Raw genomic sequence first — 22513 nt, 5'->3', positions numbered from 1 at the left:
TTCCAGCCTTCTTATCAGAGTATCAGAGCTAAGTTGAGCTTGTTTATCTTAAAAGAGCAGGAGGCAGGCTTTTTAGGGAGTAAGCTACATGTTCCAGTATAACAGGCACCAATGCTGTTTGACTTGAAAAACATTTGATCTCGTACATTGACAGCCCATGTCACTGTAATAGGGACTACAGCCGGGCTGTTGTTCATTTTTCTATTATTTTAGCTTTGAAATAGCTGTTTAGTGCTGCTCCAAAATCTCTGTGTGTAAAATTGTATATTGGCCGACCCCCCCAGGACTCGTAAGTAAACAAGGTGATATGCGTGACTAGAGGGAGCATATTTGTTAGCTTTGCTTTTAAATAAGAACCTTCCTTATCTAAAGATGCTTTTTGTCTAATTCCTAATACCATGAAATATGCTTGTGTAAATTGCAGGCATAGTAATATCTTAAAGCATATTTTGTTTTTAATGTATGCTCAGTAACTTCATTATAAACTTTTATGTTTTTCCTCCAAGAATGAAGCATTTTTTTTTAATGAAGCATTTAGTTTTCTCATGAAGCTGAAATTCAAAAATCCTCCTTAAATTCCCTAAGTATAGCAGTTTATATAGCAATTGTTGAAAATGGCCAAGCAAAGGCTTAAGGGGTGTGTTTGTTAGACACAAATATTATTTTGCTTTATTTAAAAAATTCATTTATTGGCACTTCTTGTGCCAAAAGTAGTCTGACAACTGGAATTGGGTAGCAGTGTTTAGAGATCAGAAGATACAGATTGATATTTTCTTGCTTTTAAAAGTACTTTTATTCACAATAATAGTAAAATGGCAGTTTATTTTGGCCTTATTGAATAGTTTTAATCTGGCCTTCTATTTATATTTAAGAACATAGTCTATTTATTTCCCCATCCTAGTTCCTTTCTGATAGGGGCCACCCAGCTTTTTCTCTGAATTTAACCTAAAATACATACATCAGCCAGCACAAGCAGAATAGGTTGAAAGGCAGCCATCTATGTGGGGGATTCTTCTAAATACTGAAAGTGTCATGTGCTTGGCCATGACGTATCTGTAAAGTCTCTGAACACAGAAAGCACTGTCTCTGTATTAGCTGTAGTGTTAACTCTGTAGTGTGTTTTAAGAGTGTATGCTGTGCAAATTCTGGCTTGTGAGGTAATGACAAGGGTTTGCCTGCATCGACAATATATTTTTCCCCCTGAGGTCCCCACATACCTAGTTTCCCTCAAGCTCATCATCTCTGTCAGGTTAATCAATAGGCACCGTATGGCAGAGGGTCAGTAATCAGTGTCATCGTGCCTTTAAATCGTGTTGAAAATTTGCTTAAAGCCTGGGCCAATTAACATCGAGATGATGAATGGATGGGAAGATGGGAAGAGCCTGACGCTCAGGGGCTTTGTGAGGAGGAGATGCTCAGCTGTTGAGCAGCAGACACCAGCGAATAAAATCAGCCATTCATGTGAGCTCAGTCCACCCACTCTTAATGATAATGTCAATCTAGCAAAATATATACACATTGGAGTTGTCACAAGTTCATAAATCAAAGGAGTTTGTCAAAGGCATTCAGATTAACGAGGCAGCAGCAATAACAAGTCAAATTTGCATAGAGAATTGCTCGAATCTCAGTAAATTATGATCCTGTTTTTCATTTGATTATTTGCTAATGTCTCAAGAGGGAAAATGATTATATTAGCATGCAAAATCTACTCCAGAAGTAGAAATCTGAGGTATAGAAGACCAGTACACTATGACAATTAATCAGTTTCTGCATACTAGCATAAACGCACAAGGCCCAGAAATGAACTTCTTTTTTATTATTATTTCTCCTTGCTACTGATCCAAATGGTTCAGCTTGACAGAGACTTTATATTGCTTTAACAGTGTTCTGAATTGTGCCTGCAGGCAAGACATAGTTATGCAGCTATAACCAACCTATCCATCTGCCAACCAGATTGGAATTCTCCTATCCAAGGCTTCCATTAACCCCCACTGACAGCTCCAAACAGGATTAAGAATTTGGAAGCATAAAAATAGTTGTTCTTTGCAGATATACACAATCCCTTTGCATTTTGAGAAACCCTGCATCTGTAGTGTTTTATAATTAGTGTTGGACAATATAGCAGGGGGAAAAACCTACTTGGCAGTTTTTTGACTTCCACCACAGGGAGCAAGGCAGTGCTAATGTCTGTTTGGTGTCCCAGCGAGTGTTTTCCATTATATCTGGTTCCTAGCACTATGCTTGAATTGGGTGTATAACTAGAAAATACCACTTCTTGAAAGCTTTAACTGGAGGATCTTGTTGAAGTTTAATAGTATAGGGAAGCTTTGATGTAGTTGTGGTTTAATAGAGTATGTCAAATGATAAACATGCTGGAGAAGCACTGTGCATGAAAAAATGCCAGACAATATTATATTATGAGAGGACACTTCAGTTCTTCCCCAAAATTGATCCTCAAATAGGATTCTTCAATCAGCGTTAGAACTTGGGTACCTTAAGTTATCTCTATTGTATCCTAGGAGGACTAATTAAAACCTATTTAAATACTCATATACAGTGTTTTATTTATGTCACCTTCCATTGAAGAGTTTAAATGATTTAAATTACCTTTCAACCTTGTAAAAGAGTAGTTGTTTTTATTATTGTACGTTGAAAATCACATATATTTGGGAACTACAGTTGGCTCTCAGTCACATAATAAGGCAATGAGAAGAAATTATTAGGCCAATGACTAATTTATTACTTAAGCCTATTATGTGAGGTTTGAGATTAGTTACTGGAAATCATTTTCAAGCTATGTTTTCCCAAGAGGGTTGCCATTTTATGTGGTGATGAACAAATGATTTCTTTTAAATTTAAAAAAAAGTGTTCAAAATAAGAGTTCTGATTTACATGCTGTGTTAAAAATGATAGGATTTTCCAGTTGTAAAGTCTTTTGCACACTCCCAAAGAAGAATGTGGAATAGCTGGGAAACTTTGGCTTTGGGAGTTGTTTTTGTTTTTTTATTGAGCGAGTTTATTCAAACAGGCCCAGGCTCAGTTATACTATCCATTCTTGTGCAAGATCCTTGCTCAGAGATTATTATATGTCATTATGAGTGGCTTGACTTTTAATCAGTATATAAATTAGTTTTTCATTTGATTACATAATTAACTTTTAATTATCCATGTCATCAGAAGTTGTGTATTTGAATAGATAACTGAAAATAAGCCATTTACTATGTCATGGAAAAGGTTGCCCCAGCTGTGAACTTAGAGCATTCTACCATCAAAACTATCCCTACTCCATGGGTTGGACACCAAAAAACTGAAAAGTTAGGATTGCTCTGATTAACCACAGAAGAAATTTCTCCTCTTAATTGAGGATTAGCAAACTTTCCCTTTAATACAAGATTTTAGGTCTTGTTGGACTATGTGATCAATGTCATGACTACCCAACTCTTGTCATTTTATCATAAAAATCTTTAGACAAAAGGCAAATGAGTGGGCATGCCTGTGTTCTAATAAAATTTTATTTTAAAAAGCATGCAGTAAGCCAGAGTTTGCCATCTCTTCCTTAAAATGATCTTATTAGCATAAGAAGTGGGATGATAAGACTGTACTTGGGGCTCTATTTTGCAGTTTCTCTGCTGTGAAAGCCATGTTTAAGCTAACCATACAGCATAGATATATAGTTTTCAGTTATTATCTATTACCTGTGCACTATGTAATAGTGGATAGAGTGTCCCAAAAATTTTACCCAACAAACCTTCAATTTTATAGAGCCAGTTGAGTGTAATAATCCCCCCCACAAATTACTAAGTGTCCGCTGGTATACATCAATATAAAAATGTCGAAAGAAGTTCCAGTAGATTAAGATGGAATAGTCTATGACTCTTTAGAGATGATGACAGTTGAATCTTATTTTTAAATGAGTAGGATATGAATAGATTAAATAATCTTGGCTTTATAATTGTGGAGTGAACTAGATTAGCATTAACTATCCTTACAATCTGGAAATTTCAGAATTTTATCACACATTATGAAATTGTGAAGATACTTGCTTAATTAGAGCAGAATATTTATATGGAGGGAAATAACTTGCTACAAAGTGGCTGCAAATTTAGGCAGGCCCTGGAAACTAGACCTAGAACTTTATATAGGATTTTTTTAAGAAACAAAGAGCAACTAAAAGTTTTTGAGGAAAAGACCACCATGGCAGCAGTGATGTTTAACAAAGATTAACCTGGTCTTGTGTGTATTTCCACCAAAATAAAACTAAATACTTAAAATTTTAATCTGGCAGTCGTATTTGATCTAACCAATATTTTAAAAACTCACCCAAAATTCTCAAACTGTGTGCTAAACTACTGAAATACAAAAATTAAAAAAAAACACACACAAAAAAACCTGGTCTGCCTTGAAGGAACCTATAGTTTCTGGTGGTGGTAGCGATGGAAGGCAGAAGGTGATGGAAGGCATGTTTGTAGCTATTAGTATGAGGAGTAAGTGCTAAATTGGAAATATATATAAAGTGCTTCATTTCAGAATGATTCCAACTGGGACCTTGTAGGGTGGAAAATAGTCATAGGCTTCTCAGAGAAAGTATCAGGTTAGTTGACTTTTAGAATCAGGATTTTAATAAATGAATCAGTAAAGCAGAATGCTTGACATTAAGGGATGTGGTGTTTTGTTGTTAGGTGCCATCAAGTCTGTTCTGACTCATAGTGACCCTCTGTATAAAGGAACTGCCCAGTCCAGCTATTAAGAGAATTAACAAATGCATAGGGATGAGAGAGTGCCTTTTTTACTTGGGTAAATAATACATAATATCATATAAGTGATGCATAAACTTTGCTGAAAAGGTTAAATGGTCAGATTGTGGGTGCTATAATAAGTTTAGACCTTTCTTTTTTTTCTTTCATGATTGGTTGTTTTGAGTATCAGTACAGAAACATGAGTAATTTATGCCCAATTGTTATACACACAAAAATCTTAAATGCTATTTAGTTCCAATTTCTTTTATAAATGCTAATGACTTTCCAGCTTTGAATTAGGTAGGTCTGTTTTCCTTAAAAGGATACCAAGTGCCTATATCTTCCACGATTGATAAACTGTTACAAAGTCCCACCAGCTTTCAATTTAATATCACACAGTCCACATACTCAAATTTTCAACCTATCACAGCATATAGCAAAGTCATTAGGAAAACTGGGCTACCCAGACCAAAGATGTTACAGAATGCACACTGTTCTGACAAGAGAGCTATGAAGAGGGAATGGTCTTAGACAATTCTACTAGAAACAACATGGAGACAATTTTGAATGGTCAAGCCACAACTCACATGATGATGGCTTTAAATTGCCATCAATAGTGCATTGTATTATGGAATATGAAAACTAAGCCCCATATTTAAGGACACTGACACTCAAAGTCTCCCACCATTCAACATTCCTTCTTAAAAATGTTTCTATAGCTACTAAAAAATGTATATTTACAAAGTAATTGATTGAAATATTCCTCTGGGTTGTACATGAAGGAAAATGCATGACAGACAAAATAATCAGCTTCGACACCTTTTACTCTTGCTTCACAGACTCTCATCATTTTCAGCAGGCAAATATTTAATTTGTTGGTTAGCCCCTTAAGCCTGTTTTCTATTTTCCATTTTTTGACCTTTTTTTTTAAATCTGTCTAGAGATCCAATTCCTAGAACAATTCTTATATGGTTGCTATGAGTCAGAAGTGGAAGTCCTGGTGGCGAAGTAATTACCAGTGGAATGTGGCTAACTGCAGGGTCATCAGTTTGAATCCACCTGCTGTTCCTTGGGAGAAGGAAGAGGCTTTCCTCTTCCCCTAAAGAGTTACAGCCTCAGAAGCCCACAGGGACAGTTCTACCCTGTCCTATAAGGTCACTATGAATTGGCACGGACTCCACGGCATTGAGTTTCATTTTTCTTCTCATATAATGAGCCTTTTTGAAAGAGACATGGCTCTGACACAGAATAGATGAGCTATAGATATAGGGAGGATCCTAGAAGGCGGTCACAGTAATAGGTAAGAGGCATTAGAGAGCTGGCCTAGAGGCAGTGGAAATGCAAAAGGGGGACCCAGATCTATTAAATATATGATTGGAAGGAAAATTTGAAAAACTGAGATTGTCATAGAGTCCATTTTGATTCATAGTGACCCTTATAGGACAGAGTAGAACTGTCCCTGTGGGTTTTCAAAAATGTAACTCTGTATAGGAGTAGAAAGCCTCATCTTTCTCCCATAGAGCGGCTGGTGGTTTTGGACAGTCAACCTTGCAGTTAACAGCCCAATGTATAAGCACTATGCCACTCGGGCTCCTTCCGGGCTAGATAATGGAAAAAGAAAAGGAATTAGTCAAAATTAACTCTGAGGATTTAAGTATGGAAGAAAAAGGCTGGGAGGGAAATAGAATGGGTCCAAATAACCCTCGAGTTACTCTTGGGAACATATTGCCCAAAATACATCCCCAGATCCAGTGTCACGAGACCTACCAGTAATTTCATTTGCTGACTTTTACTATACAAATCCATATATCAAACTTTAAAACAGTTTTTATATTTTACACGATTTAAAATACAATTACAATGCAGAAAGTCACAAAATAAACTTGGTAAAATAAGTAGAAATTCACAAGGGGGGTTTGGGATAGAAGGCCATGTATAATAAAGAACAAGAGCAATATAAAAAACTTCTGTGCTCTTTATACAGATTCTCTAAATGTTAACATGTTAACCATATTTGTTTTATTTCTATTTACATATAATTTTTCCTAAATTGTTTTTAAGTTAGGTATAGACATAATGGCCCTCTACCCTGAAGTGTTTGGAATAATCTACTCAGTAGTAAAAAGGAAAAGAACGCCAGATCTGCGCAATAACAAGAATGAGTCCCAAATGCATTAAGGAGGTGGGAGGATGACTCAGAGTGGAAAAGACAAAATTATTGGGACCAAAAATAGGCAAGTAGTTGTCAGTGGGGTCAGGACTGACCATAACAGTACACGTTATGAGGGTGATTGCTCTATATTTTGACTGTAGTGGTGGTTATACAATTGTATCCTTTTGCTAAAATTCATTAGACTTGTACTACAAAAAAACTGATGTTTTCCCCCTCCAAATGTAAATTTAAAAAGTGAGAAAAATAAGGAAATCAAGAATGAGACAGTGTTATTAGCTCATTTACAGACGACATTCAGATTCTGCCAGTTGTCTCAATAATGTCCTTTATGGGAAAAGAAAATTTGAGATCCCAATTATTCAGTTATCTAGCTTCATTTCATCAAAAAAACAGTTCCTTGGTCTCTCTTTGTAGTTCATAATTTTGATATTTTAGTTAAATACAGATTAGTAGTTGTATAGAATGTCTCTCAGTTTAGGTTAATCTGATGTTTCTTAGGCGTAGATTTAGGTTATGTGGTTTTGACAAGAGGCACATGATGTTAATACTGTATCTGCCAGATTGCTCCACTGCGAAGTTGCAGTTTTCCCCTTTGTAACTGTTAGGTTACATAGGGAGAAACATTTTGAGATTACATAACTATCCCGCTGTATCTCAAACTTTCCCCTACTAATTTTAGCATTCATGGATGACACTTGCCTGCTATCAATTACCCTTAAATAGAGTATACTGGAGATAATTTAGGTTGATGACCCAGCACCATTAAGAATGCAGTGTAGTGGGATGCATCATAGGTAAAGGTGCAAGGAATAACTGCTGCTGAGCTCTCTTGGGTGGTGCTGGATCGTACACAGACTTTAACAGCAACTGATGTGTGACCACTTAAGTATACATGGCAATTTCATTATTCCTCTCCACTCTCAAAGAAGCTATTCATCTCTTACTCATTGGCCCTCTTGCTCTTCTCTTTACTATTAGAGAGGTGTACACTCTGTGCTTCTGATATCATGGCTGTTTAAGCGGGTGCATAAGCAAATGTGGTGAAGAAAGCCGATGGTACCTGGCTATCAAAAGATATAGATCTGGCGTCTTAAAGGCTTGAAGATAAACAACCGGCCCTTTAGCTGAGAAACAACAAAGCCCACATGGAAGAAGCACACCAGCCTGTGTGATAATGAGGTGTCAATGAGATCAGGTATCAGGTATCAAAGATCCAGAGCAAAAAAATCATAATGTGAATGAGTGAGGGAGTGCGGAGTAGAGGCCCAAAACCAATCTCTGTAAGCAATTAGACGTCACCTTACAGAAGGGTTGTGGGGAGAAGACGGGCCAGTAAGGGTGCAGTGTAGCATTGATGAAGCATACAGCTATCCTCTGATTCTTTGATGCTTCCTACCCCCGCACTATCATGACCCTAATTCTAACTTACAAATCTGGCTAGACCAGAGCATGCACATGGGTACAGATAAGAGCTGGAAACACAGGGAATATAGGACAGATACGCTCTTGGAGAGTAAGCGAAAGGTGGGGGGATAAAGGGAGAACTAATCACAATGACCTACCTATAACCCCCTCCCAGGGTGATGGACGACAAGGGGGTGGGGGCAGACATCGGACAGTGCAAGACATGAAAAAACAATAATTTGTAAATTATCAAGGGTTCATGAGGGAGGAAAGGTGGGGGAGGGAGAGGAAAAATGAGGAGCTGTTACCAAGAGCTCAAGTGAAGAGAAAATGCTTTGAAAACGATGATGACAACATATGTACAAGTGTACTTGAGACAATGGATGTATGTATGGGTTATAATAAGAGTTATACGAGTCCCCAATAAAATGATTAAAAAAAACAAAATAAAACCTCTATTTGTCCTGATGTGGTAGGTAGGTAAGAACACTCTTCCACAGCTTTGTGTTCTGTTCTCAGGTAACAATGATTTTGAACTCCTTTTACCTTTTCATAACTTAAACACTCATAGAACCCACTCAGTAGTTAGCCATTAAAATAGGATAAGGGAAAAATACCAAACAAAACAGTATCAGGAGGAAGAAAATTATGGATATAGGCTAGGGAGTTACCATTCTTCCTGCTAGGTCCAGTTTAGCATCAATTTTTTTTCAGCCAGAGCACCTGTAGAATGAAAATGTAATTTATGTGTACAGAGTAACAAATTTCCACCACACTGTAATTAGACTTCCATGTTTATTCTAAAGATATTTCAGTAGAACTTAATTAATTTTGAAATACAGGATCCTACGTGGAATGAACCAGATTTAGATCATCTGAAAGAATGTTTTACTTAAAGGAGGATGCCACTTCATGGCCTTGGATATATTACTTGCAAACTATAAGTTTATAATTGAATACTGGCCTAATTGATTATAGCTATAACTGACTACTGACTTGTTATTATTATATAAGTCATTTATTTTTGTCATTTAAAACATTGACTACATGTTTTTAAAAAATTTGTTACAAATTGATTTTATGAATTTAATGTGACCTTTCTCCCTCTTTTTGTTTGATCCTCATATCAATGGATCACTAGCTTCTTCATTTAGAATGCTTTATTGTCATTAACTCAATTATGTATCTCTCCTCTTTTCTAATAGTCTCCATTCTCTCTTTTCAAAGAGAGGAGAAGACATTCAGAACTTTGAACTCCCTAGCTTGATTGTTTTCTGCCTTAATTTTAGGGACCTTTGAAGTGATCATCACAAATGTAAAGTATTGGAGAATTAATTTCAAGTGAAATCTCATAAGAGATTTTTGCCCAAAAGGAACACTTTGGGGCATTGGCCTCTCAACCAACGGAATGTGATGTGCAAGGTCCCCCAATGTTAGCCACTGAAGTGCACAGGCCTTAGAATGACCCTATATACTCTTTTGACCCTATATATACTTTTAGTCCTTTGATAGTCCTTAAAATATAATAGTTGATGCATATAAAAAGCATCACTTAGGAGGTTGCTTCAAAAGGTGGAAAATTTTATTAACTTTTATGGCTAGTTTTCCCACAAACCTTTTGAAGCTGCCTCTTGTGTATACATTTAAAGTGCAGTAATAATTCATTTTGTACACTCTAAATTTTTAGATGAGGAGCCCTGGTGGTGTAGTAGGTTACACATTGTGCTGCTAACCCCACAGTCAGCCAATAGAAACCACCAGCAGCTGATCAAGAGGAGAAAGATGAGGCTTTCTACTTTTATAAAAAGTTAAGTCTTGGAAACCCACAGAAGCAGTTCTAGTCTGTCCTATATGGTTGCTATGAGTTAGACTCTACTCGATGGCAGTGAGAGTAAGAAAGTTTTTTAAATAGAATAGATAGACTCATGCAAGAAATAATTTCTGGTTCTTTTATAAACAAAATATTTTTTAAAATATGCTAATATATCAATAGAATATGCCTAAATGCTAATGTTATAAATGTAGCTCTGGAAATGAGAACTCAAATAATCTGTAATTTGGATTTTCCTGGACTTTCCCTTTGAAATATTGATTTGCATGTATTGGCTATAGCAAATTGTTAACACCTCTGAACTTCAATTGCATTGGTTTGTTTGAAATTCCCCACCCTCAAGTACATGAAAATCCTATTCACATTTTAGGGTCTTCTAGTTAACTTTTTAAGGAAGGAGCCCTGGTGGCATAGTGGCTTCATGCTTGGGCCACCAACTGAAAAGTTGGTGCTTTGATCTCAACATTGCCCCTGTGGGAGAAAAGAGTTGGCAGTTGGCTCCTGTAATGATTGCCTACTAGTGACTGGTAGAACCCCAGTACTATGGTTCTTAGATATCCTTCAAGCCAAGTACTAAACTAACCTCCATGGCTTAACTTTTAGCCAAATCATAGGCTCATAAGGTGAATCATAACATGAGACAGGTACAAAAATGTGTGTGAATTATTGACTGGAAAGCCAGTTCTGTAAACTTTCTCCCAGATCACAATTTTTTTAAAAAGACAGCCAAGGAACGCAATGGGGCAGTTACAGACTGAACTACAGTATAGGGTTTGCTGAGTCAGAATCTACTCAGCAGCACAGAACAAAAACAAAAGTAGCAAGTTACCCATTGACGTAATAGTGACAAAGAAAGCACTGTAATTCTATGTAATCAATTAAAAGTCATTGTTGTAGGCTTAGCACCAGGCTATTCTTATGAAGAAAATAAGATCTGAGAATTAAGAGAAATAGAGAAAGAGGTGGTTTTAAAGATCAGACTTGGAGTTTGATACCAACCCCACCCCCCAACCACACTTCCACGATAAAAAAAAAAAAAAAAAAAAGCCAAAGAGAAACAAACAAACGACCAAAACCCTCACAACTGAACCAATAAGCAGCAGCATGATAAATGGAGAGAATAATGGAAGTTGTTGAAGATTTCATTTTACTTGGATCGACAAACAGCACCCATGGAAGCAGTAGTTAAAAAAGCAAAAGACTTAACAGCATTGGGCAAATCTGCTGCACAAGACTGCTTTACAATGTAAGAGAGCAATTTAAAGTAATTTGTGCCTGACCTGATGTGATATTTTCATTCACCTCACATGCATGTGATAGCTGAACAATGAATAGGAAAACTGAAGAGGGATTCATGCCTTTGAATTATGATGTTGACAAAGAAAATTAAATATACCATAAGCTGCCAGAAGAATGAACAAATCTATCATGGAAGAAGGATAGCCAGAATGCTCCTTACAAGCAAGGATGGTGAGATTTCATCTTATGTAGTTTCTTTTTCTTTCTTTTTTTTTTTAAATCATTTTATTGGGGGCTCATACAATTCTTATCACAATCTATACATACATCCATTGTGTCAAGCAAATTTATACATTTGTTGCCATCATCATTCGCAAAACATTTATTTTCTACTTGAGCCCTTGATATCAGCTCCTCATTTTCCCTCTCCCTCCCCACCACCCCGCCCTCATGAACCTTTGATAATTTATAAATTATTTTGTCATATCTTACACTGTCCGACGCCTCTCTTCACCCACTTTTCTGTTGTCCTTCCCCCAGGGAGGAGGTTATATGTAGATCCTTGTAATCAGTTCCCCCTTTCTACCCCACCTTCCCTCCTCCCTCCAGGTATCTCCACTCTCACCACTGGTCCTGAAGGGATCATCTGTTCTGGATTCCCTGTGTTTCCAGTTCCTATCTGTACCAATGTACATCCTCTGGTCTAGCCAGATTTGTAAGGTAGAATCGGGATCATGATAGTGGGGGGGAGGAAGCATTTAAGAACTAGAGAAAAGTTGTATGTTTCATCGTTGATACCCTGTACCCTGACTGGCTCGTCTCCTCCCCATGACCCTTCTGTAAGGGGGTGTCCAGTTGCCTACAGATGGGCTTTGGGTCTCCACGCTGCACTCACCGTCATTTACAGTGATATGATTTTTTGTTCTTTGCTGCCTGATACCTGATCCTTTCGACACCTCATGGTCACACAGGCTGGTGTGCTTCTTCCATGTGGGCTTTGTTGCTTCTGAGCTAGATGGCCGCTTGTTTATCTGCAAGCCTTTAAGACCCCAGACACTATATGTTTTGATAGTCTGGCACATCAGCTTTCTTCACCACATTTGCTTATGCACACATTTGTCTTCAGCGATCATATCAGGAAGGTGGGCACCCACTGATATGATTTTTTGTTCTTTTATGCCTGATACCTGGTCCCTTCGACAACTCGTGGTCACACAGGCTGGTGTGCTTCTTCCATGTGGGCTTTGTTGCTTCATCTTACGTATTTTGTGCATGTTTACAAAAGGGACTAGACCCTGGAGAAAGCCATAATGCTTGGTGAAGTAGAGAGCTTGCAAAGGAAGAGGAAGACCTTTAATGAGGTGGATTGACACCATGGCTGCAACACTCAGCTCAAATGTATGAATTGTGTGAATGGCGCAGGAAAGGGTTCTGTTGTCCTTAGGGTCCCAGTTGGAGCCTAAAAACAACCATCCAACCAAATATTTGATACAGCTAAAATGAATATTTAAGAGTCAGAGAAGGTACCAATCATGTTGTCATTAGCTAAGCATGGTCCGGTGCTGCCTTCTCTTTAATGTCAACCTGCATTTTTACAAGGCAATAAGCCAAACTCGTAATGAGTATAATCTGCTGGGCAGTACTTACTTAAACATAGATGAAATACTTTCCACCCAGATCCCTACATTCATCTATTTATATACATGGGCATATGTTGTTGGTTTTTTTACATATGTGTATGTCTATATGTATATAAATCTTCAAATGAATAAATATAAATATACATGAAGTTATAGCTTACAGAATTAGAAATGTAATTCAGTTTACTTCCACAGAATAAGATTGAAGATAATGAGAACTGAATTAAAGCTTACTTTCTTTCACAGAATTCCTCAGAGAGAGAAGACTGTAATAATGGCGAACCCCCTAGGAAGATAATACCAGAGAAGAATTCACTTAGACAGGTATGGATTTAGTCTTACTTAAAATAAAAAGCTCCCAACAGCAACAAAAAAGACAGGCAACTTGTAATTTGCCATTCCTTAAGCATAAGGGCCCAAATGAAGATTACTCGGAAGTTGGTCTGGCTACTGCCGTCCATTTCAATCAGGTAACTGGTTTCCCAGTCATCTCAAAAACAACTCGTGTGGAAGAGTACAGGACAGTCAGTTTGCCTGTGAGTAGTGAAGCCAAAATGAAAGAAAAGGCTTCCTGTTCAGGAGACAGAGCTTGAAGTGCTTTTTAAGAGCAGGCAGTAGAAGAATTGACTTTAAACCTTATTTTCTTTCCCCTTAAGAGTCTTGAAGAAATGTCTTATGATGAATAATAAAACTAATTTGTCTATAATAAAGCTAGGTTCTCTTCATTCTGAGAAGTATTTTATTTGTTTTTTCTAAAAGTCAAAGTAAAAAAAAAGTCAAAGTCATTTTTAAAGTTGTTTTTTTCCTTACCATTTTGGTACCCTTCTCCACCCCCCACCCCCACCCCCAAAAAAGATAGCACATTTCTGAGAATGCAGGTCAGTTGCAGTGGGGGTTGGGGGGCAGGGAGAAGTACTTTTCTTGCTGCTTATATTAAACTTAACATTTTTTTGTCACCCACTAGCAATCCAAATAAGTGTTACAATGTTGCTAGAAAAATAGGCATGTCACCTATTCATTTTTAATATAAAATTTGGTTACATAAGGAGCACCAACAGCAGTAGAAATAATTTCATTTACTTGAATTTATGGTAGTGGTATAGGAAAAAGGAGAAGAGCTCTAGTATTTGTTGAGTGCCTACTAAGAACCTGACATTTTTATCAAATGACTGTCATAATAACCCTGTAAAATAGATAAAAACTTCCGATCTGTAAATGAGGAAAATGGAGGCTTGTAGAAGTTAGAGCCAGACCTCAGTGTGGTAAGTGTTTCTATCTATCTATACCTTCTGGCTCCAGTTTCCTATGGGGTTGATCTATAAAGAAAAATATGTGAATCTTTGGCATATTAAAAATTACTGTGTTAAATCCTTTTTGGGTGGGCACTTTTTCTGTCAAAGCAAATATTTAGTAAATAGAATTGGTTCAATTCAGGGAAGTTTGTGAACAAGGGAATGGTCACTATGTGATGTTGAGACAATTACAATTCTATTTGAATTACAATTCTATTTGAAAATAAACACTGGATCTCTTAAGTCTGAGTAAGCATAACAATAATGAATAAGGTAAATTTGGAGGTGGAAGTACGCTGCCCACACTATGGAAACAACTGTCGGGAAGGGAAAAAATGAGGAGCTGATGCCAGGGGCTTAAGTGGAGAGCACATGTTTTGAGAATGATGAGGGCAGTGAGTGTACAAATACGCTTTACACAATTGATGTGTGTATGGAATGTGATAAGAGTTGTATGAGCCCCTAATAAAACGATAACAAAAAGTGTCAGAAAACCATGACACAACAAAAAGTTTTGGCAACTTTATTTAAGCTAACAAACGAATTTTCACTCTGCAAAGTTATAAATTAATTTTAATAGGCTGATCCAGATGGTCCATTTGGAAAATGGATAGGCTGATCTGTTGAAAATTAAACTAAATTTATCTCTCTCATACTTCAAACTGAAGCGAGAGAGAGGATTGTGCCTATTAAGTCCAGCACATACAGATGGACCAGCAGGTCACACATGGGACTAATCTGATTCATTTTAAAAATAAATGCATACATTATTGAATCATTTTTTACTTGTAAGATCTGTTGTGTGCAGCATCTGAAAGAGATATAATGTTGTTGTTGTTGTTGTTTTATTACTGTTTCAGCAGGTTCTCTAACTCCCTCTAATTCAACAATCATTTTCCCTTCACTTCCTAGTGCTCCAGAATGATTTTCTAATATTTGTCATTCAGTGTTGAGATCCAAGCTCTAGAGATTAATTAGGTCAGGGGGCTTCCCCCTCCTTTCTTTGTAAAGGGCTTTATCTCAATTCTCTTTGTGAAGAGTTTGAACTCAGTGTTCTTGGAAAGAGAAATGGCCTTTAGAAACAGGGAAGTAGGGGTCCTCCAGGGACCCTCGGAGTCTTTTAGCTTCTGGGTGTTTTAACAGCCCCATGAATGCAGATTTGTAAATTTATTACAGCGCCATCTGGTTTTTTGCTTGAACCAGATTACTGTTGGCTTGTGTCTGTCTATTGTGGTGGTCACTCCCTAGGAGCTTGCCCTAGCAATCTTAGGAAAGAGTGATGAATAGCAGAGGTCAATAGAAGTGGGTCACAGGGCAGCTGTCCTGGACTGCCCTGAACTTGATTACCCCATGGCTGATTTTTTTTAAAGGTAGGACATAATATATAAGCTGCTTAAACGCCTTCTTTTCTCTGTTGCACATAATAATGAAGTGCCATTTGCTGTTGTTAATGCTCCCCCCTTTTCTGTAGTTAAGTTCTATAGAACAATTTCTGTAGCCAAGTTCTCAGAGCTGCAGTATATTTATTGATGATGTAATAATTATATTACGTAGGTCCTAAACTTGAGATTCTTATGCAGATATTTGTAATAGGACTTCAGGAACTCTTTCACCATTAATAATAAAAAACCAGTAATGTTCTAACCAGGTTAGTATTGTCTGAAATTAATTTTATAGTTTACATATGTTATTCTAAAGTAGATTTTACCCATTGTTGACAGGACGTGACAACTACATCTTGACTTAGCTATTTAAAACTTGGAGGAGTTCAAAGCAAAGTCATCACTGCATTTCTTGCAGGCATTACAAGGGTTATAATGTAATATTATGAACAATTTTATGCCAAAAATTTTATAGCTTAGATGAAACTGGCCAATTCTTTGAAAATTGCAGTTTACCAAAACTAACACAGGCAAAACAGAGTCTGCGTAGTTTCAATGTCAGTGTGAAAACTTGACTTTGTTATCTGAAAGTCCTTGTGTTTTCACTAGTGTATAACCAAACCTTTGATCTTGTACAGACTCATTCAGAAAATGCAGGTGGAAAAAACACTTCCCTTGTATGAGGCTCAAATAACTACAAACCACAATTCCAAAATCTGATTAAATTCCCCAGAAAGCAAATATTGAAGAGAAATTGGGGAGTTACGACTCCCAGTGTCATTAAGCCATTTCGTATACCCTCTTTTCTTTTTCATTTCCAAAATCAGAAGGAGGGCAAGTAGGGGAAAACAAGAAAAACAGTGAGTATATCCGTGTAAAGAAAGTTAATTCCCTTTATTTTAGAGTAATCTTTTCTCCATTTTGCATTAAGTATGAACCTTTATTCAAAGCATGTACAAAGTATCTGCATTCTGTACACCCCTAACATTACTCCTAAAATGTGAGGCAAAAGAAATAACAGCCACTATTTTCATAGCTTTTCTATTCATATCTGCAAACAAGGGCAAAGGCCTGGGAGGATACATGAAAGTACTCATTACTTTGTGAAAAAGTAGCCTTACAATGTGCAACTCCTTTGCTTCACTTTGGTGCTAATAAGCTCTGTCAGCCCTGCCTTTCTCTGTAATTGAGTAAATTGTGACCACTGTCTAATCCCCCCTCCCCCTTTCCTTTGTGTATGTGTCCACTTACCATCCTGAGAACGTGGGCAGTGATAAATAAAGCATTGAGTAGCACTCTCTCAACTCTTTGAAAGCAGCATGATGCCAGCCCTCTAGTTGTATTTCTTTAAGTGTTTACGTTTTTCTGTATTCTTTTCTCTTGTGTAGCTGGAACCCTGGGGATGCAAAGCCATGAGAGAGGCCAAGAAGCTAACAAAGTAGCTGTCTCCCTTGTTAGCTTGTTCCTTTATTCTTTAAAAACAAGATAAAACCATCTGGCTCAGGGCATTACATTTTCCTCCCCCATGCACCTCTATAGATGGAGACTTCACCTGCAGTGAGGGTTTACATTGATTAGGGAGGGAGCAGTAATTCAAGCTTCCATCCTCTTCAAGGATACTTTGCAGTCTTTAAAGGTGCTGACCCACTGAGTTAAACTGTCAAGGGAGGATAAAAAAGTATCTTCATCCCAGGAGGTAACAGCTGCCAGGTTTTCAACACCTTGCACGCAGCTGGAAAAATGTCACAATTGTCAGCTGAAAGAAAAATGACTCTGTTGTCATTTTCTGTTAATGACTGGGCCTTATAAAAGGAACTATACAAGCCTTTTTAGTAGGAATAAGTAGCTGTTTTTCTTGTTCACCATACTCCCTATCTTCCGCAAGCCAAAAATTCCTACTGTGTTCTGAACAGTGTCTTGCAGTAGCTCCACACAAAAAACACCAATGAAGAGCTGAGCTAAAACTGCATGGAAGTCTGATGGGCATAGCTCCTTTAAACAGTTGGATGCGTAGGAGGAAAAAGCACATCACTGACATAGAGAATGACATTATCATGTGTATTAACAAAACAACAACAGTCATTCATAAGCCAGTGAACTGAGAGAAAACATACTGTATTTCTGCTCTTTGGAGGACAATTTGTTTTCAGGCAGCATCCAGATGGGTAAATACCACGACATTTCTTGTTTGTTTGTTTTTTCCAAGAGCCACTTCTTTTCTTGCTTTAAAAAAAAACCCCACTGAATTTACTTCCTTTAATAGCTCTATAATGTTTGTATGTGATGGCATTCCCTTCTTTCTGATTTGATTGATGAGGGGAAAGGTTTAATGAAGTCCCTGATATCAGGCAGGCAGGTTTTTTTTTCTATTTGTTTTAGGTTAGTCATTTTAATTGTATTGAGTAATTAGAAGGTACACACAGCCAAGGGAGCTTTGTTCTGATAATTGCTCAAGAAACCCATTCCCTATCTGCCTTTGCTTTGTGTTAAGACACTTCTCCCTCTAGTGGCAATAGTAAGCACTTTGGCTTGGCAGCAGGCAAGGTGTAATTGCAATATGACAAACTGTGCATAAGGGACTATCTTGTAAATACTTTAGTTTGGGTTTAGCATTATTTCAGTATATATGTGTATTTTGACCCCCTGTGAAACTCCTTACCTTTTTTTTTCTTCTTCTTCCTCCCTGAAGTGCTTTGGGCTTCAGATGAGAAAAAAATTGCCTGAGAAGCTTTATTAAAAAAAAAAAAATTACAGTGCATCCTGGGTAATGTTTTGCAGCTTGACTTAATTTTAGTCATCTGTTTTAATTACCTATTTATAAAAATGCTTTTGCATTTGTAGACATTATTTAATACTTTGGAAGAAGCACCTCATTTGAAATAAATAAATAAATTATACTTATTTTAAATAGTCCATGTAAAAGACCTTAAAGGTAATTAATGTAGGTCTCTTAAGTAAGACAAAAGTGATCTTTCCAAGTCTGATGAAGTGATTTGTTTATATAACTCCCGCTTCTGCTGAATCCTTTAGAGTCTAATAACTTTTTTTTTAACATGGCTTAGCAATTTGTGCCTTGCTACAAAACCCTTCCTCAAAAAGAAGCAATTTAATAACCAGCTTTCTTAAAATTACTTGAGGAAGGAAGACTGTATAGGGGGTTGGTACTTTGTTTTATTTTTATTTCCGTGTAATCATTCTTTGATAAATTGTGTAATCACTGACACAGTAGAAAAAATATTATTGAACTCCTGGCTTGAAACAACCATAAAAAGTATATTTTCATATGGAGACTTAAGATAGTGTGAATAAATTATAAAGGAAACAGTTTCTATGCTGGCCGAAGTCCATATGGGCCCAGTTCATTTTGTGTTCAGTGCTTAATCTGGATGTACCATTAACAAGAAAAAGAAGAAAGAAAAAGTCTATTGTGCCCAGCTGCATGAGTCCTTCAAAAATCTGCCCTAAGAACAACATGGATGCTCTCAGATCCAGCTTTGCAGCTATTGAATGAGATTCGGTAGCATCTGTGTGGCAATTTTAAAGCCCAGTTCCAGTGTCCCTAGATGTCAATTTGTGAGTTTGCTTTTTCTGTACTATATTTTTGCTTAGGACATGATTTGATGTTACCATATATCTGAAGGTCCCTGTCTCATGCCCTCCCCATCTGCCCCCAATCACTAGCTCTTTTCATTATACTATATCTTGTTTTGCTATAGGGCTGCTGAACAGATTTCTAAAGCAGCTTTTTGCAAGGTTAAAAGAATGCAGCCTGGTAACAAGTTTGTGTCATTTTAAATATATACCTTCTAGTAAATAAGGAGAAGTCTGGCAATCAATCCCTTTTAGTGTGTTATATGTTTCACCTGACAACTAAACCTTCTATTGATTAGCCATTACTTTGTTAGATAATCCTATGTCATTGAATCCGTTGTAAAAAATTAAACTCTTTAAAATGTTTTACCCTAGCAGCAGTGTGAAAATTGAAAACTTGTTCAGAATTACAGCCTGCTTTCACAAAGAAGGTAGTTTTCAGGAAGGCATCTTACTGGTTTATGCTTATGTGCTTTATATGCAATATAAAAACGCATTAAAGTACTCCAACGCAAAACTCTGCCTCTGGTTCAGCAATGAAGCTACCTTTTCAAATGTTGCATGGGAATAGATCCTATCTTGCCTGTGGCTATGATATTCACTAGTTGGCTTTCAGCCTGGAAGGAGTCTTACAATAGTACAGTATTGAATATAAACCATTGAATTTATTTGGTCGCCTTATTCTAGAGTAGTCAAAGGACTGTGACAAATTTTAGTCTGATCTATTTGACTTCCTTGGGGGAGAGAACAAGAGTATATGCCCATTTTTTATATGCCCATTTTACAGATGGAGTGTCTAGAAAACGAAAGTGTTTATGTAGGCTTACTGTAGAAGGTCTATACTATCTTGTAGGTCTCTAACATGTTTCCTGAGTTTATCTAATATTCCACTGAGTTGGTTAATATACTAATTTTAGAGGTCAGAATTGAGGCAAAGAGTTACTTGGAGAGGAAAACAAAGTTGCCTTCATGACTTAATTTTTTTACAACTGAAAAATAGCTTAATTAATTAACCGGACCTGCCTTTTAAAATATTTTTTCCTCCTAAAATTTTGACTTTGTACTTTTTATGTTTATTGGAATACAATTTTCATACAATTAAAAATATGCATGTATTGTATGTCGATGGGTGTTCTTAATAAACTTGTACACTTGTATAACCACCATTCCAATTAAGTTACAGAACATTTTTGTCACCCAAGAAAGTTCCCCTGGGCCCTTCTCAGTCAGTCTCCCACCACCATGGATCAAACAGTAATCAGCTTTCTGTCACTGTAAATTAGTTATACTTATTCTAGTAAATGGACCCAAAGATTTTGGGAGTTTGACTTCCTTTTCTCACTGTAATACTTCTGAGATTCATCAGTGTTGTCATGCTTATCAGTATTCTCTGTCATGATTGAGTATGTTCCATTGAATGAGTCCTAGATGGCATAGTGGTTATGCTAACCCGCTAACCTCAAAGTCAACGGTTCAAATCCACCTGCCCTCCTGGGGGAGAAAGATGAAGCATTCTGCTTCTACAAAACGTTATGTTGTAGGTCTGCCCTCCCCTTTAGGAGCCTTATGAGCCAGAATGACCTAACAGCAATGAGTAATAGTTACTCCATTGAACGAACCAGTTTGGTTTTCGTTTTCCTTTTGGTGGACACCTGACCTGTTTTCCTTTTCCTTTTTTTTTGCGGTGGGGGTGGGTGGTGGTCACTATGAGTGAATGCTCTTGTATCAAGTTTTTTGGGTGAGCATGCTTTCATTTCTCTTGGAGTGTAATGGCCGAGTAGGATAGATGTATGTTCAACATTTTAAAGAAATTACCAGTTTTCCAAGATGGTTAAATCGTTTTACACACTCAATTAATAATGTATGAGAATTCTGGTGGTTTTGCTCTCTCCCCAGCATTTGGTATTGTCAGACTTTTTAATATTAGCTCTTTTAGTAAGTGTGTATAGTGTCTCATTGTAGTTTTAGTTTGTATTACTGGTTAGTTCACAATAATTAGTACTTTTTGTTGTGCTTACTGGCTTTTCTAATATTTTCTTTCATGGACTATCGAAGCTTTTAAGCATTTTAAACAATTATGTTGTTTATCTTTTAAAATTGTACACATTATTTAGAATACTTTGTGAGGTATACTCATGTATTTCAAATATTTTTTACAGTTTGTAGCTTGCCTATTAATGGTATATTTATTGCAGGAATTTCTACTTTGGGGGTGAAAATATAATCTAATTTTCTTTTAGAGAGGACACTTTCTGTGTCCTAAGAAATCTTTGTCTGTCTGATGATTGTACACAGACTTTGGTGTTTTCTTCTAGAAGCTATATATTTTTTAGCTTTTATAAGTCTATGCTTCATCTCCTATTATTTCTTAGGTATTCTGTCAAGTAGAATTTGAGGTTCATGCTTGCCCTTATACCTTTATTCTGCTGTTTCAGCACCACTGTTGAGAAGATTTTCTTTTGCTTCCTTTAATAACATGAATACTTTTATTTCTTTTTAAATCAATCGACTGTCTAAAAAATAGTCTATTTCTAAACTCTCTTCTGTCTATTGACCTACTTGCCTATCATTACTCGAATATCACACTGATTATTGTAACATTATGTGGTGAGTTTTGAAACCAGGTGAAGTCCTGTTTGTTTTTATCTTTTATATTGGCATGGCTATTCTAGGTATTTAAAATTTCTCTATATATTTGAAAATCAACAACCTCTATTAAAGAAACATAAGTTTTGATTTGGATCTTATTGAAACTGCATATCAATTTGAGTAGAATTGTCATATTAACAATAGTCTTCCAATCCATAACCTGGTGTACATCTATCCATGTATGTGTCTTTTATTTGTGTGTGTATGTGTGTCTTTTTTTTAATAAATAAAAATTTATTTAGGATGAGAAAATGAGACAAAAATTTAAGAAGCACTGTATGCATCCCAAAATACAGAATTACTGCAAAATATTATGAATTAGCTGCTTAACACACCTTTTTTTTTTTTCATATTTAGTCAATTTAACCTTAGATTTTATCTTTTTTTTTTTTAAGATCATTTTATTGGGGTTTCTTACAGCTCTTAAAGCAATCCATACATCAGTCGTATCAAGCTTATTTGTACATAGGTTGCCATCATTATTTTCTAAACATTTATTTTCTGTTTGAATTTTAAAAGGCTTGGTATCAGCTCCTCTTTTTCCCCTCTCTCCCCTGCAAGATTTTGTCTTTTTTT

At 36.6% G+C, this 22513-nt stretch overlaps 2 protein-coding genes across 2 annotated transcripts in view; both read left to right on the top strand.

Moving 5' to 3' along the window:
- The window catches only part of LOC123521821 (F-box/WD repeat-containing protein 1A-like), a 106123-nt gene extending 92507 nt beyond the window's left edge, over positions 1–13616 (top strand). Inside the window, exons 3-4 of the mRNA XM_045291429.1 lie at positions 13270–13347; positions 13431–13616. Of these exons, the coding sequence (XP_045147364.1) occupies positions 13270–13347; positions 13431–13616 (264 nt within the window). The remainder of the gene's footprint in view (positions 1–13269; positions 13348–13430) is intronic.
- The window catches only part of BTRC (beta-transducin repeat containing E3 ubiquitin protein ligase), a 141680-nt gene that overhangs the window by 25560 nt on the left and 93607 nt on the right, over positions 1–22513 (top strand). The window lies entirely within an intron of this gene.

Source organism: Echinops telfairi, unplaced genomic scaffold, assembly GCF_000313985.2.
Source record: "Echinops telfairi isolate 266 unplaced genomic scaffold, ASM31398v2 ScPeMD7_70;HRSCAF=299, whole genome shotgun sequence".
Taxonomy (NCBI): domain Eukaryota; kingdom Metazoa; phylum Chordata; class Mammalia; order Afrosoricida; family Tenrecidae; genus Echinops; species Echinops telfairi.
This window is presented reverse-complemented; position numbering and strand designations above follow the sequence as displayed.